The sequence below is a fragment of the Monodon monoceros genome, unplaced genomic scaffold, assembly GCF_005190385.1.
Source record: "Monodon monoceros isolate NGI ecotype Baffin Bay Population unplaced genomic scaffold, NGI_Narwhal_1 Super_Scaffold_21, whole genome shotgun sequence".
In the NCBI taxonomy this organism is placed as follows: Eukaryota; Metazoa; Chordata; class Mammalia; order Artiodactyla; family Monodontidae; genus Monodon; species Monodon monoceros.
In genome coordinates, this window is record NW_021703778.1 from 144,008,566 (window position 1) to 144,024,796 (window position 16,231).

At 43.3% G+C, this 16,231-nt stretch overlaps 1 protein-coding gene across 14 annotated transcripts in view; it reads left to right on the forward strand.

The window, feature by feature from the left end:
• Positions 1-13,084, forward strand: part of SIPA1L1 (signal induced proliferation associated 1 like 1) — a 377,878-nt gene extending 364,794 nt beyond the window's left edge. For 9 of the 14 annotated variants that reach the window (XM_029239481.1, XM_029239486.1, XM_029239484.1 and 6 more), the window contains 3 exons: positions 7,629-7,743; positions 10,335-10,419; positions 11,094-11,439. In XM_029239481.1, the coding sequence (XP_029095314.1) occupies positions 7,629-7,743; positions 10,335-10,419; positions 11,094-11,237 (344 nt within the window). In that variant the 3' untranslated portion in view covers positions 11,238-11,439. Of the gene's footprint in view, positions 1-7,628; positions 7,744-10,334; positions 10,420-11,093 lie in introns of all 14 variants that reach the window. The other 5 variants (XM_029239492.1, XM_029239493.1, XM_029239494.1 and 2 more) reach the window with 3 other exon arrangements.
• The last annotated feature ends 3,147 nt before the right edge of the window (positions 13,085-16,231 follow it).

Genomic DNA, 16,231 nt, shown 5'->3' on the forward strand with positions numbered 1-16,231 from the left:
AGTAGGTCTGTGTCTTTATTCCTGTCTTACCCCTAGGTTCTTCATGACATTTTTTTTTCTTAAATTCCATATATATGTGTTAGCATACGGTATTTGTCTTTCTTTTTCTGACTTACTTCACTCTGTATGACAGACTCTAGGTCTATCGACCTCATTACAAATAGCTCAATTTCGTTTCTTTTTATGGCTGAGTAATATTCCGTTGTATATATGTGCCACATCTTCTTTATCCATTCGTCCGATGATGGACACTTAGGTTGTTTCCATCTCCGGGCTATTGTAAATAGAGCTGCAATGAACATTTTGGTACATGACTCTTTTTGAATTTTGGTTTTCTCAGGGTATATGCCCAGTAGTGGGATTGCTGGGCCATATGGTAATTCTATTTGTAGTTTTTAAGGAACCTCCATACTGTTCTCCATAGTGGCTGTACCAATTCACATTCCCACCAGCAGTGCAAGAGGGTTCCCTTTTCTCCACACCCTCTCCAGCATTTATTGTTTCTAGATTTTTTGATGATGGCCATTCTGACTGGTGTGAGATGATATCTCATTGTAGTTTTGATTTGCATTTCTCTAATGATTCATGATGTTGAGCATTCTTTCATGTGTTTGTTGGCAGTCTGTATATCTTCTTTGGAGAAATGTCTATTTAGGTCTTCTGCCCGTTTTTGGAATGGGTTGTTTGTTTTTTTGTTATTGAGCTGCATGAGCTGCTTGTAAATTTTGGAAATTAATCCTTTGTCAGTTGCTTCATTTGCAAATATTTTCTCCCATTCTGAGGGTTGTCTTTTGGTCTTCTTTATGGTTTCCTTTGCTGTGCAAAAGCTTTGAGGTTTCATTAGGTCCCATTTGTTTATTTTTGTTTTTATTTCCATTTCTCTAGGAGGTGGGTCAAAAAGGATCTTGCTGTGATTTATGTCATAGAGTGTTCTGCCTATGTTTTCCTCTTAAGAGTTTGATAGTTTCTGGCCTTACATTTAGGTCTGTTATCCATTTTGAGCTTATTTTTGTGTATGGTGTTAGGGAGTGATCTAATCTCATACTTTTACGTGTAGCTGTCCAGTTTTCCTAGCACCAATATTGAAGAGGCTGTCCTTTCTCCACTGTACATTCCTGCCTCCTTTATCAAAGATAAGGTGACCATATGTGCGTGGGTTTATCTCTGGGCTTTCTATCCTGTTCCATTGATCTATCTTTCTGTTTTTGTGCCAGTACTATACTGTCCTGATTACTGTAGCTTTGTAGTATAGTCTGAAGTCAGGGAGCCTGATTCCTTCAGCTCCATTTTTCTTTCTCAAGGTTGCTTTGGCTATTCGGGGTCTTTTGTGTTTCCATACAAATTGTGAAATTTTTTGTTCTAGTTCTGTGAAGAATGCCAGTGGTAGTTTGATAGGGATTGCATTGAATCTGTAGATTGCTTTGGGTAGTAGAGTCATTTTCACAACGTTGATTCTTCCAATCCACGAACATGGTATATCTCTCCATCTATTTGTATCATCTTTAATTTCTTTCATCAGTGTCTTATAATTTTCTGCATACAGGTCTTTTGTCTCCTTAGGTAGGTTTATTCCTAGATATTTTATTCTTTCTGTTGCAATGGTAAATGGGAGTGTTTTCTTGATTTCACTTTCAGATTTTTCATCATTAGTGTATAGGAATGCCAGAGATTTCTGTGCATTAATTTTGTATCCTACAACTTTACCAAATTCATTGATTAGCTCTAGTAGTTTTCTGGTAGCATCTTTAGGATTCTCTATGTATAGTACCATGTCATCTGCAAACAGTGACAGCTTGACTTCTTCTTTTCTGATTTGGAGTCCTTTTATTTCCTTTTCTTCTCTGATTGCTATGGCTAAAACTTCCTAAACTATGTTGAATAAAGGTGGTGAGAGTGGGCAACTTTGTCTTGTTCCTGATCTTAGTGGAAATGCTTTCAGTTTTTCACCATTGAGGATGATGTTGGCTGTGGGTTTGTCCTATATGGCCTTTATTATGTTGAGGAAAGTTCCCTCTATGCCTACTTTCTGCAGGGTTTTTATCATAAATGGGTGTTGAATTTTGTCGAAAGCTTTCTCTGCATCTATTGAGATGATCATATGGTTTTTCTCCTTCAGTTTGTTAATACGGTGTATCACGTTTATTGATTTGTGTATTTTGAAGAATCCTTACATTCCTGGAATAAACCCCACTTGATCATGGTGTATGATCCTTTTAATGTGCTGTTGGATTCTGTTTGCTAGTATTTTGTTGAGGGGTTTTGCATCTATGTTCATCAGTGATATTGGCCTGTATTTTTCTTTCTTTGTGACGTCCTTGTCTGGTTTTGGTATCAAGGTGACGGTGGCCTCGTAGAAGAAGTTTGGGAGTGTTCCTCCCTCTTCTATATTTTGGAAGAGTTTGAGAAGGATAGGTGTTAGCTCTTCTCCTAATGTTTGATAGAATTCGCCTGTGAAGCCATCTATCTGGTCCTGGGCTTTTGTTTGTTGGAAGATTTTTAATCACAGTTTCAATTTCAGTGCTTGTGATTGGTCTGTTCATATTTTCTATTTCTTCCTGATTCAGTCTTGGCAGGTTGTGCATTTCTAAGAATTTGTCCGTTTCTTCCAAGTTGTCCATTTTATTGGCATGGAGTTGCTTGTAGTAATCTCTCACGATCTTTTGTATTTCTGCAGTGCCAGTTGTTACTCCTCCTTTTTCATTTCTAGTTCTATTGATTTGAGTCTTCTCCCTTTTTTTCTTGATGAGTCTGGCTAATGGTTTATCAATTTTGTTTATGTTCTCAGAGAACCAGCTTTTACTTTTATTGATCTTCGCTATCGTTTCCTTCATTTCTTTTTCATTTATTTCTTATCTGATTTTTATGATTTCTTTCCTTCTGCTAACTTTGGGGTTTTTTTGTTCTTCTTTCTCTAATTGCTTTAGGTGCAGGGTTAGGTTGTTTATTTGAGATGTTTCCTGTTTCTTAAGGTGGGCTTGTATTGCTGTTAACTTCCCTCTTAGAACTGCTTTTGCTGCATCCCATAGGTTTTGGGTCGTCGTGTCTCCATTGTCATTTGTTTCTAGGTATTTTTTGATTTCCTCTTTGATTTCTTCAGTGATCGCTTCGTTATTAAGTAGTGTATTGTTTAGCCTCCATGTGTTTGTATTTTTTACAGGTCTTTTCCTGTAATTGATATCTAGTCTCATAGCGTTGTGGTTGGAAAAGATACTTGATACAATTTCAATTTTTTTTAATTTACCAAGACTTGATTTGTGACCTAAGATATGATCTATCCTAGAGAATGTTCCATGAGCACTAGAGAAAAATGTGTATTCTGTTGTTTTTGGATGGAGTGTCCTATAAATATCAATTAAGTTCATCTTGTTTAATGTATCATTTAAAGCTTGTGTTTCCTTATTTATTTTCATTTTGGATGATCTGCCCATTGGTGAAAGTGGGGTGTTAAAGTCCCCTACTATGAATGTGTTACTGTCGATTTCCCCTTTTATGGCTGTTAGTATTTGCCTTATGTATTGAGGTGCTCCTATGTTGGGTGCATAAATATTTACAATTGTTATATCTTCTCCTTGGATTGATCCCTTGATCATTATGTAGTGTCCTTCTTTGTCTCTTGTAATAGTCTTTATTTTAAAGTCTATTTTTTCTGATATGAGAATTGCTACTCCAGCTTTCTTTTGGTTTCCATTTGCATGGAATATCTTTTTCCATCCCCTTACTTTCAGTCTGTATGTGTCTCTAGCTCTGAAGTGGGTCTCTTGTAGACAGCATATATATGGGTCTTGTTTTTGTATCCATTCAGCCAATCTGTGTCTTTTGGTTGGAGCATTTAATCCATTTACATTTAAGGTAATTATCGATATGTATGTTCCTATTCCCATTTTCTAAATTGTTTTGGGTTTTTTATTGTAGGTCTTTTCATTCTCCAGTGTTTCTTGCCTAGAGAAGTTCCTTTAGCATTTGTTGTAAAGCTGGTTTGGTGGTGCTGAACTCTCTCAACTTTTGCTTGTCTGTAAAGGTTTTAATTTCTCCATCAAATCTGAATGAGATCCTTGCTGGGTAGAGTAATCTTAGTTGCAGGTTTTTCTCCTTCATCACTTTAAATATGTCCTGCCAGTCCCTTCTGGCTTGCAGAGTTTCTGCTGAAAGATCAGCTGTTAACCTTATGGGGATTCCCTTGTGTGTCATTTGTTGTTTTCCCCTTGCTGCTTTTAATATGTTTTCTTTGTATTTAATTTTTGACAGTTTGATTAATATGTGTCTTGGCGTATTTCTCCTTGGATTTATCCTATATGGGACTCTCTGTGCTTCCTGGACTTGATTAACTATTTCCTTTCCCACATTAGGGAAGTTTTCAACTGTAATCTCTTCAAATATTTTCTCAGTCCCTTTCTTTTTCTCTTCTTCTTCTGGAACCCCTGTAATTCGAATGTTGGTGCATTTAGTGTTGTCCCAGAGGTCTCTGAGACTGTCCTCAGTTCTTTTCATTCTTTTTTCTTTATTCTGCTCTGCAGTAGTTATTTCCACTATTTTATCTTTCAGGTCACTTACCCGTTCTTCTGTCTCAGTTATTCTGCTATTGATCCCATCTAGAGTATTTTTCATTTCATTTATTGTGTTGTTCATCGTTGCTTGTTTCATCTTTAGTTCTTCTAGGTTCTTGTTAAATGTTTCTTGCATTTTGTCTATTCTATTTCCAAGATTTTGGATCATCTTTACTGTCATTATTCTGAATTCTTTTTCAGGTAGACTGCCTAGTTCCTCTTCATTTGTTAGGTCTGGTGGGTTTTTATCTTGCTCCTTCATCAGCGGTGTGTTTTTCTGTCTTATTTTGCTTATCTTACTGTGTTTGGGGTCTCCTTTTTGCAGGCTGCAGGTTCGTAGTTCCCGTTGTTTTTGGTGTCTGTCCCCAGTGGCTAAGGTTGGTTCAGTGGGTTGTGTAGGCTTCCTGGTGGAGGGGACTAGTGCTTGTGTTCTGGTGAATGAGGCTGGATCTTGACTTTCTGGTGGGCCGGTCCATGTCTGGTGGTGTGTTTTGGGGTGTCTGTGGACTTATTATGATTTTAGTTAGCCTCTCTGCTAATGGCTGGGGTTGTGTTCCTGTCTTGCTAGTTGTTTGGCATAGGGTGTCCAGCACTGTTGCTTGCTGGTCGTTGAGTGAAATTGGGTGCTGGCGTTGAGATGGAGATCTCTGGGAGATTTTTGCTGTTTGATATCATGTGGAGCTGGGAGGTCTCTTGTGGACCAGTGTCCTGAAGTTGGCTCTCCCACCTCAGAGCCACAGCACTGACTCATGGCTGCAGCACCAAGAGCCTTTCCTCCACACAGCTCAGAATAAAAGGGAGAAAAAGTAGAGAGAATTAGTAGAAGTAGGAAGAAAGAAAGGAAGGAAGGAAGGAAGGAAAGGAAGGAGGGAGGGAGGGAGGGACGGTGGGAGGAAGGAAGGAAGAAAGGAGGGAAGAAAGGAAAAAAGAAAGAAGGTAGATAAAGTAAAATAAAATAGAGTAAAATATAATAAAGTTATTAAATTAAAAAATAATTATTAAGAGAAAAAATTCTTAAAAAAGGACGGATAGAACCTTAGGACAAATGGTCGAAGCAAAGCTATACAGACAAAATCTCACACAGAAGCATACACATACACACTCACAAAAAGAGGAAAAGGGGAAAAAATCATAAATCTTGCTCTCAAAGTCCACCTCCTCAATTTGGGATGATTCGTTGTCTATTCAGGTATTCCCCAGATGCAGGGTACGTCTAGTTGATTGTGGCGCTTTAATCCGCTGCTTCTGAGGCTGCTGGGAGAGATTTCCCTTTCTCTTCTTTGCTCTCACAGCTCCCGGGGGCTCAGCTTTGAATGTGGCCCCACCTCTGCGTGTAGGTCGCTGGAGGGCATCTGTTTTTCGCTCAGACAGGACGGGGTTAAAGGAGCCGCTGCTTCGGGGGCTCCGGCTCACTCAGGCCGGGGGTGGGGGTGGCAGGGAGGGGCACGGAGTGCGGGGCGGGCCTGTGGCGGCAGAGGCCGGCGTGATGTTGCACCAGCCTGAGGCTGGCCGTGCGTTCTCCCGGGGAAGTTGTTTCTGGATCCCGGGAACCCGGCAGTGGCAGGCTGCACAGGCTCCCGGGAGGGGCGGTGTGGATAGTGACCTGTGCTCGCACACAGGCTTCTTGGTGGCGGCAGCAGCGGCCTTAGCGTCTCATGCCCGGCTCTGGGGTTCGTGCTGATAGACACGGCTCGCGCCCGTCTCTGGAACTCCTTTAAGCAGCGCTCTTAATCCCCTCTCCTCGCGCACCAGGAAACAAAGAGGGAAGAAAAAGTCTCTTGCCTCTTCGGCAGCTCCAGACCTTTTCCCGGACTCCCTCCCGGCTAGCCGTGGTGCACTATCCCCTTCAGGCTGTGTTCACGCCGCCAACCCCAGTCCTCTCCCTGCGCTCCGACCAAAGCCTGAGCCTCAGCTCCCAGCCCCGCCCGCCCCGGCGGGTGAACAGACAAGCATCTCGGGCTGGTGAGTGCCGGTCGGTCGGCACTGATCCTCCGTGCGGGAGTCTCTGCGCTTTGCCCTCCGCACCCCTGTCGCTGCGCTCTCCTCCGCGGCTCCGAAGCTCCCCCCCCCCGCCGCCACCCGCCGTCTCCGCCCGCGAAGGGGCTTCTAGTATGTGGAAACCTTCCCTCCTTCACAGCTCCCTCCCACTGGTGCAGGTCCCGTCCCTATTCTTTTGTCTCTGTTTTTTCTTTTTTTCTTTTGCCCTACCCAGGTACGTGGGGAGTTTCTTGCCTTTTGGGAGGTCTGAGGTCTTCTGCCAGCATTCAGTAGGTGTTCTGTAGGAGTTGTTCCACATGTAGATGTGTTTCTGGTGTATTTGTGGGGAGGAAGGTGATCTCCGCGTCTTACTCTTCCGCCATCTTCCCCTCGTTCTCCCTCCATAAGTTTGTTTTCTACATCTGTAACTCTACTTCTGTTTTGTAGATAAGTTTATTAGTACCCTTTTTTTAGATTCCACATATAAGTGATACCACATGATATTTGTCTTTCTCTGACTTACTTCACTCAGTATGACAATCTCTAGGGCCATCCATGTTGCTGGAAAGAAGTTTTGGTTTTTCAGTGGGAGATTTTTTTTTTAATTTGATTTTGTTTCTTGGCTCAAGCCTGAAGTCTGTGTATTTTGAAACAGAGGTGGTGTGGGCCTAGGCTAAAGCCCACCAAGGTGGCCAGGAGTCTTAGGGAAAACATACTTGAGGAAGCCTCAAGAAGCTTAGTACTAGCTCTTTAATGTGCTTTATGTTGTCACTGAGTGGAAAGCATCGGTCTGGAAATTTGGCATGAGGCCTGTTTCCAGGGAAACAATAGAATGGTACTTTTATGAGCAAGGGAAAAGCTGGAATAGAAGCTGAGTCACAACAACTGTTTTTAAAAGAGAAATTACAATGTTACTATCCTCTTCCAGCTAAAACAGTAAAAAAATTTTCCTACAAGGGTTGGGAGATAAGGTTTCCGATGCATTCCTGCCCCTTGATTAGATCTGACTGTGCGTGTAGGCCATTTCTTTTAGAAATGGAGGGCCCCCATAGAGAGGGCCCAGGATCCAGTTCCAAAATACTGAATGGTTTCTTCTCTCCGTTTCAGTCCAGAGAGCCTCGTTCTTTGCTGCTAGTGATGAAAACCATCGCCCTCTGAGTGCTGCATCCAACAATGACCAGCTTGAAGAGCAGGCTCTGGCCCAGATGAAGTCTTACAGCAGGTTAGTCATCCAGTGGCGAGGGTACCACTCCACACCACACATCACCTCCACTAGTGACAGACCGCAGGTGTGGGGAAGAGGCGATGGAGGCCACATGTATCAGCTGAATGAAGCTCATCACTCCGGTGCCAGACGCTTCACTTTTTGTTCGAGTGCTTTGTAACCAAATACTCTAAACACCATGAAACTGTTCTTGATGGCTTAAAAGTCATCATTATGAATATTCATTATTTTTTAATGCCGTAGTACCTTTATGTCCTCAGGGTTTATTAGGTAAGGCAAGAGAAATCATTTGTGCTGAACATCCTCGGACTCCTATGCGTTTAGTCTTTGAGTCTGCCGGTTTTCAAGCTGTCAGTTGGTCATGCTTGTAAATGTGCCTGCATCTTAGCAGCTCCCAACGTTCTGCTTCAGACCTACATTAGAACTGGGCCACCAGGATAGGTAAGATGTATGTAAAATAAGAAGTTAAAAGATAAAAGCAGTAGCTGAGTTAAGGGTATGGACTCTGACTTCTACTTAACTATGTAGAGGCTGACTTTTCCATTTCCCCCTCAGTTTCAAATGGTGAGGTTGTTGGATAAATGTGTGATGTTCCTATATATTAAAGCATCCCAGCAGTCAGCCGTGGACACATAGTAAGCCCTCCCTAATGGAGAATAATTTCATCAATTTGAAATCTCTTAAAACCTTTTGATGATGGATAAGAATCCAGGTATCTAGAAAACTTGGTCAGAAACAGCCAGTAACGGGAAGAGTGAGGTTGGCGTAGGTTTGCACAGATATACCGGCGACTTGTGCTTGAAGACTTCTGAAGCAAGTCTGTAAGGAAACCCTCTTCAAGAGGAAGTACAAGAGCAATGGATCGTTTGTTGTGAGTGTAACAGATGCTGCATTTATCCTATCGTCGGGACAGTTGGGGAAGGAAAGAGGCAGTTAGTCTGGCTGTTGAGAACTTTTTTAAAACTTGCAGAGTCGAGGGGAGAGCCCCAAATGTCCCTTTTTAGGATGAAGAGAAGTCTGAGTGAGCAAAGACTGCTCTCCTGAGAAAGGCTTATTAAGCGGCTCCTAAATCTTTGTAGAACCTGTAGAAGCTTAAGATGGGTGTGGATGAGCAAATGCAAGTGGGGTTACATATGTTCTTAAAGATTATCAGTGCACTCACAGTCACAGAATTCATTTTGCAGACCTTCAGAAGTCAAGAGACGCCACAGAGAGTTACTAACAGCCTGCAGTGGCTGCGTCAGCCCTGCCAGGAGCGGGGACTGTGGACTCAACGGCTTGTGAAGGACAGCCCTGCCCCCATCCCCAGCCTCAGTGTTTTCTGTTCAGCACCACTCTTATTCTGTCACATCCTTGGCCTTCAACCCATCCAAACCTGACCTACTTGTGAGGTGCGGTGGATTGCAGCTGACCACTTCCCTTTTAAAATCCATTCACTGTCAGCTTTTAATTGGTCGTCCTGTCTTTCTTAGAAGTGAGGAGGTCATTATCATTCCATTTTGTTTACAGCCTTGTGACACTCCATGCTGCTGTGGGCTTGCTGTAGACCTAGAATTAGCAGTAGACGTTGACACAGCTTATTTTAGGTCAGGAATTCCAACTTGAACTTTGATTTTTAAAGTAAAGAATACCTTTTATTTCATGACGCCAAGAGTTCAGAGTCACCACCTCTTCCCCTTGACCTCTGGAGAGAGGCAGCTGCCATTTGGCTCCATGGAAGCCTTCAGATTCTTGGTTGTGTGAGGCTGAGGTTGTGTTTCTGGCTAGAACTCACCTGGAAACTTTTTGGAGCTTGAATTCAAGTAGAGGAGAGTCTGGGAGGGAGAGTTGACAGGTCTTCAGCCCCTGCCAAGCTGTGTCATCTGTCCAGCTGGTTACATGGCCTTCTCGTCCTCTAACTGCCCTTCCTTTTGATGCTTCACTGGCATGGCATTTTTAGCACTTAAATGAGATGGGAGAAAATAAAATTGTGGGCCTTAGAGTTTGCTGATCATAATAGCGAAGAGCTTAAGACATTAAGGTTGGACTGAGAAGCCTTCTGAAAGATGTAGCCTTATTTTTTTAATATTTGAAGATATTTAAACTAGTCTAAGTTAAGACGTGGGCCCTATGACTTAGTCGCCACTGGGTGAGTGGCCACAGGCTTTACTTACTTGGGTTGCCCCAAGGTAGAGCCTGCCCTAACCCTCCCCCAGCCAACATGCACACACAGAGGAGTAACTCTCCTCTTCTTAGAGCCTCTAAAGAGATACTCATTTCACTGTTTGACAGTTGTGTCTGCCAGAAAGTTCTTCTTGTGCTGCCAAAGAGACCATTTTCACTTATTGTCCTATATTGTCACAAAGAAAGATGCAGCATCTTAAACAAAGGAAGCCATTGATTGGCTGTAGTTCACACTTGTATTACCTTTTGTTAAGCCTGCCATTTTCTTTTTTAAAATGAAAATGCACGGTTGTGTCACCATACTGAGTAATTTGACACTGAAAACCATTTGGTAAATTCAGGCGCCTCCTTAAAAAAAAAAAAATGCCAAACAAAGCCAGCCATGGAGGCTCCTGCCAGCAAGGTCTTTTGTTTCTTGTTCCCAGCAGTAAAAATTCCTCTCCCACTCTGGCTTCTAAAGTGGACCAGCTGGAAGGTATGCTGAAGTTGCTTCGAGAAGATCTGAAGAAGGTAAACCATATTCTCAAAGCAGGTCACCCAGTCCACGCAAGCCGCCCTTGAACTGTGAGAGCCCTTTGTCAGCAGTGTTTGTTTGTTAGTGGAATAAGATGTGGTTGTTTTCCCTACTTTCTCCGTACACGTTTAGGGAGCTGCTTAGAGCTTGGTTCCCACTGACACACATAGTGCAAGAAAGCTTTCATTGTCACACGCACAGAAAAAGCGTTCCCTTTTTTGTGAGCGCCTTTAGACCTCAGCCAGCCCTCTCCCAGCCTCCCCACCTCTGGTCCATAGCCCAGACCCACGTGTCCTCACTGCTATTCAGGCTCTTGCACCAAAAGAATTAGATGCTGTTTGTTTCTTCAGTGGCTTTATATTAACACAGGAGCCCCCAGAACAATCGTCTAAAATGTAAGACAGCCCTTATTCCTTACAACTTAACAAAGACATTAAACTACTCAGTCATGTATTTACATTCCAAAATCAGCCTGTAGCGGATGCCTCTGGGAGTCCCGTTCCCTGGGTGAGAGCATCTTAAGGCCCAGCACCAGGCCACATAGACAGCTGTTCAGTGGAATGAAGGAGGGAAGTGGGTGAAGGGCGCACGCAGATCCACAGCCACTCGTGGCGGCTGGGCAGGGTGAGGCCACCCTCTTAGTTCTTTCCTGCTCTGCTCGCCCTCCCAGGAAAAAGAAGACAAAGCTCACCTTCAGGCGGAGGTTCAGCACTTGCGAGAGGACAACCTGAGGCTGCAGGAGGAATCCCAGAACGCCTCCGACAAGCTGAAGAAGTTCACGGAGTGGGTCTTCAACACCATCGACATGAGCTAGGCCGGGAGGGGGGGCTGCAGGGGCACGCGCCCCTTAGTGCCGCCAGGAAGGCATCCTCCGAGCTCCCGCCCCAGCTCCCAACTCTGCCCCCTTTAGGGGAGCGCACAACACAACTGCAGATCAACAGTCATTATCTGCCTTTTGTAGAAAAGAAAAAGAAAAAGGTAAATAAAAAAGTAAAATAAAAGTTTAACTGCTAAAATGTGAATGTCTTTATTTTTTTGCACAAGATCTTTATCTGTTATGTATTTAAAAAGAAACTGGGGCTAGGACCAGGGTTCCCCCCACTGGCCCATCTGCCTCTATTTCCATCAGCTCTTTCTTATCTATTTCAGGTAACCCAAGCTTTCCCTCAGTATCCTGACAAATGTCATTATTCCTAGGAAGACAATAAAGTTTTTAAAAACTGTTTATTTGGGGAGGGGGATTTTCTTACCTTCGTTCCTAAAATGCCTGGGGAGGGAGGTGCTTTGAGAAAATGCCTACCTCCCTCAAATGGCTTGTGCATGAGCTAGTGATGTCTGTCCCTGTCTTACAGAGATGAGCAGGAACAGGGTTACTTGTCAATAACAAATCAGTGAACCAGAGAGAGGCAGAGACGGAGGCTGTGCGCCACACCCCTTTCCCATCCTGCATTATGACATCACTACTTCTTCCTTTCCCTGGGAAAATGGTCCCAGGTGCTGTGTGCTCCTCTGAGCTGGAGCCCTTTTTGTTTGGCTTAAGTCAGTCCCTCTAAAGTGGGATCAGCCTTTCTGTAGCCTCCTGGCTCCAAACAGTAATTGGTTTCAGAATTCCTCCAAACTAAAAATCATATGATTTATATGCATTTTGGTCAAAAGTAGAGTTTTTGTTTGAGATTTTTAAAGATAACAATGTGGCAAAATTGTATTTTTAGCTTGCTCAAAATGATCTTATTAATAAATTAGTAAATCCTTCTCTCCAAAGCAAGACTTCACCAGTATTTGTAACTAGGAAAAGTGAATGTTAAATTGTGAACTTTAATACTTACTTGTTAGGAGCAATGACTGTGATCATGGAATGGCCTTTTGAGACCTGCATGTCCCAGTGTACAATTTCAGCCCAGCATTTTCTGCATCCTTGTGTGGCATCCAAAGGATTCTGCTGCAGAAATGATTGACGTGCTATTTTTCCTGTCTAGTGATGCAGCTGCTTTGGGCCCCTGGCCATTGTTCCAAGGCTCTCAGTCCTGCACAGAACAGAGAAACTGGGTCACTAGTGTTGAGAGGCCCCAGGGGAGCTCCTGGTGGCCTTGTTTCTTGCCTTCACAATTGTCACTAAATTACCACCTGTGCCCCTTCAGTGGTAACTCTGGTCTAAGGGAACGTTCACCTGTCCAGTGGCACCTGCTCAGAAGTTCCCTGCCCCAAGTAATGTCAGCCCATTCCTCTCTCCATCCCTGAAAGAAACGGGATGGATTTTCCTCTCTTCTCCCCTGCACCCCCATCACTAGACTTTTATGCTACAGTTTCGTTCACGTTTGTGATTTCTCCATGGGATTTTTTTTTTTTTTTTTCTGGTGACATTTCTGTCATGGAAATAGGAAGATTTCGGAGTGCTCTGTAAAGATCTCAATTGTCTGTCTCTTTCTCTCTTTGACGTGTATGAAGGAGATTGTACATTGCCTGATATCTCTTTGTAAATGAGAAATACTGCTAACATCCAAGCATTCTGAAGTCTTGCTTATCCTTCTGAGTTTAGTTTTTATTTTGTTTTACATTTTGTTTGGGGACTTGGGGCAAGCTATTTATTAGAGTTTTGCAACAGAGTTCTTGTTTGAAGCCTTTAAAGACTACTTGTAAAATTCAAATAATAAAATTCATTTTAAACACTCTTTTAAAACACTTTGGTATTATTGCTTGAGGTTTTCTTATTTATTTATTTTTCTTTTCTTTTCCTTCTCTTTTCTTAACATCTTCACTGGAGCACAACCGCTCCACAGTGGTCTGTTAGCCTCCGCTACACAACAAAGCGAATCAGCTCTCCACACACATACGCCCCCATATCTCCTCCCTCCCGTGCCCTGCGCCCCCACACCCTTCCCATCCCACCCCTCTAGGTGGTCACAGAGCACGGAGCTGATCTCCCTGTGCTATGCGGCTGCTTCCCACTAGCTATCTATTTTACATTTTGTAGTGTGTCTATGTCCATGCCACTCTCTCACTTCATCCCAGTTTACCCTTCCCCCTCCCCGTGTCAAGTCCATTCTCTTTCTTATTTGAAAGAGCACCCAGTAACTCATTGACCCTCCTTGTATCCTTATTTTTCCATCAGACTCCATTAACACCCAAGATGATCCCTGAAACTTTGTCCCTTTTAGAATTTTAATAAGCTTTTATACTGTCTGTTCACGTCCATAGAGAATTCCTAGTTTGCCCTCTCTGCTTACGATTTAATATTTGCAGAGCACTTTATAATTAGCACCCTCTTCATTACCCGTGTGTGGATTGTCCATAACAACACTCATTCCCTGAGACCAGCACGTTTTGGACTCCTCTACGGCAGCTCCCCAACTCTCAATGTTAGATGTCGTATGTTCAGGGAATACAAATGCCTGTTAATATTAGGCTGTGCAAAATGTAATTAGGAAAGTTAATCTACTGAAAAAAATCACAATGCATTCCAAAGCCAAATGGAACCAAATTTTTTAAATCTACCATGTCACTGTTCCTCTCCAGTGGTGCAGCTAATTGAGAGGTGACAGTATAGTTTCTTCCTTTTATTTGGTTCAGCAATTCTACAAATTCTAGAATTACAAGACAGGCTAAGACCGGATGCCACAAGATACTCTGATTAGCAAGCTAAAGAGTCTGTTTAGACCATGATTTTTACCTGGTTTAGAGGCTTTCCGAAGGGCTTGGACGTGGGTTGTGAGTTCCTGGGAGAAGGCGCCACCTACATTGATGGAGGATCTTCATCCATGAGCTGACTGGAGGGGCCAATTGGTTGCCCTACAAGTCTGCTGCAGGTGATAAACAGATTGGGTTGTGTTGGATTACTAACTCTGTAGATGGGGATAAAAATGGTAGTACAAGGGCAAAGGAAATAGGCCCAGCAAGCTTAAGCCATTTGCCTCCAGTTAAATGCAGAGCAATGACCTGAGCAGATTACAGCCTCACAGTAGATATATGTAACCACCTGGTGCTGTTTCCCCAGAACGAACAAAATCGAGATTAAAGTGCAAGGTGGCACACCTTGGTCAGAAATGCACTTAAACAGTAAAGATGTGGGCATTGTTAAAGATAAACTGTGTTATTTTAAAAGAATGAGAGCACAGTAATACCTTTTCCCTGTATGAATTATGCCACTATGGACCTGTCCATAAGGAATCAACATACTCTAATAAAAAAGGCATTTGACTTGGACTCAAATCCCATCCAATTGTGTAGCGGCTGTGTCTTTAGGTACATTACCTAATGCGTTTGGTTTCCTATCTGGTAAAACAGCAACAGCCTCATACTGTTTTGAGAATTAAGTGGGATCGTATGTGTAAAGCCAGTAACTGGCAAATTCAAGGCACTCAATAATTATGTGTCTTTACTTGTCTTCCACCTCCAATATGTTAGGGCTTTGATGTTGTTTTTCTAGGAGTCCTGACATATTAATAGGAGAGGGGGATGGAAGAGCCAGAATGAGCTCGTCCACTCTGCCTAATATCAGCCCGGGGCTTTTCACCCTTTGCCGTGTATTTTAGAACAGTGACTCAAACTTGAGTTTGCATCACAATCACCTGGAGGGTTGGTTAAAACCCTGGGTCACTGGGTTGCATCCCCAGGATCTGTAATTGGGCAGGCCTGGGGTGGGAACTTCGTATTTTCTCCAACTTCGCAGGTGATGATTTAGAAGCAAGACTTTGAAGAATAGAGTTAACAAGAGGATAGCCATGCCCATTAGTAATTGAAAGAAATAGATGTTATGATGCGAGGCTCTTAACCATGTCCAGAAACCTGAGTATTATTTTGACAGGTTGGCTAACCACAGAGCACCTTGCCGGAGGAAACAGGCTTAAATTATAGCTAAAGAGAGCTTAGGCAAAATAACTTTCTTTTTCTTTTTTACTAAAAAGGTAATTTAGAGACCTCTTTGCATGAAATTTTCTGCCACTTGACTTTTAAATTCTTGTGTTACCTGGATGTGACTGGAGTGTCCTTAACTACCAATAACGGTATAAGACTAGTTACCAGGTCAGCAAGGAATGACCTTGGTGACCTTGAGGGGCTAACAGTTTGGGAGCCAGTGAAGAGCCCTCAGCCAGGCCCACAGTGCACGGCTTCACAGGAGTGCAAACCCCGGGAGACTAGGTCCCAGGCTGGGAGCATTGAATTCCAGTCACTAATTTCCAAATTCAGCCCGTCCTGTTTACCCTACTCTCCAAGAACCTATCAACCCTCAAAGTTACTAGACAAGCAGATTTCCCGACTGCCCTCATACCTGCTCCAAACTTAAGAAATCTATCCTCATGCTGCATCACAGCCCATTTTCTGTGCCAGTGTCCAGAGAGAAGGAAAGCATTGCTGATCCTCTATATCCTTTAGATAAGCCGCAGCTCAGTCTTGAAGACACTGGCTGTCTTTTTGGAGATCATCATAACCATGGTTTTATTTGCTGCTGCTTTGTCCCCTTCCTGCTCTCCTTTCCTCGGGCCTCTCACCTCTCCCCAGAAGAGTCGGCCAGTGTCGTGCTCCTCTGTTTCCTTATCATCTGAGCCCCTCCGGTCCTCCATCCTTAAATATCCAAACATCTCTCCCTCTCATGCCTTAGCACATCCGAGTCATCATACCTGAGACCCAAGAGAGCTTTCACCTTCCCTGTCTCTCATTCCACCTCTCATTATACGCCTTCACCGCAATTGCCTTTGGTCATGCCTGTCTCACATGCCTGTCCCATTACTTCTTCTAAATGAGCACACGTCACTATACCCCTTAGAGGGCTCCTCTGCCAGGACAGCCCCACCTGCAAATACATGCAGCTCA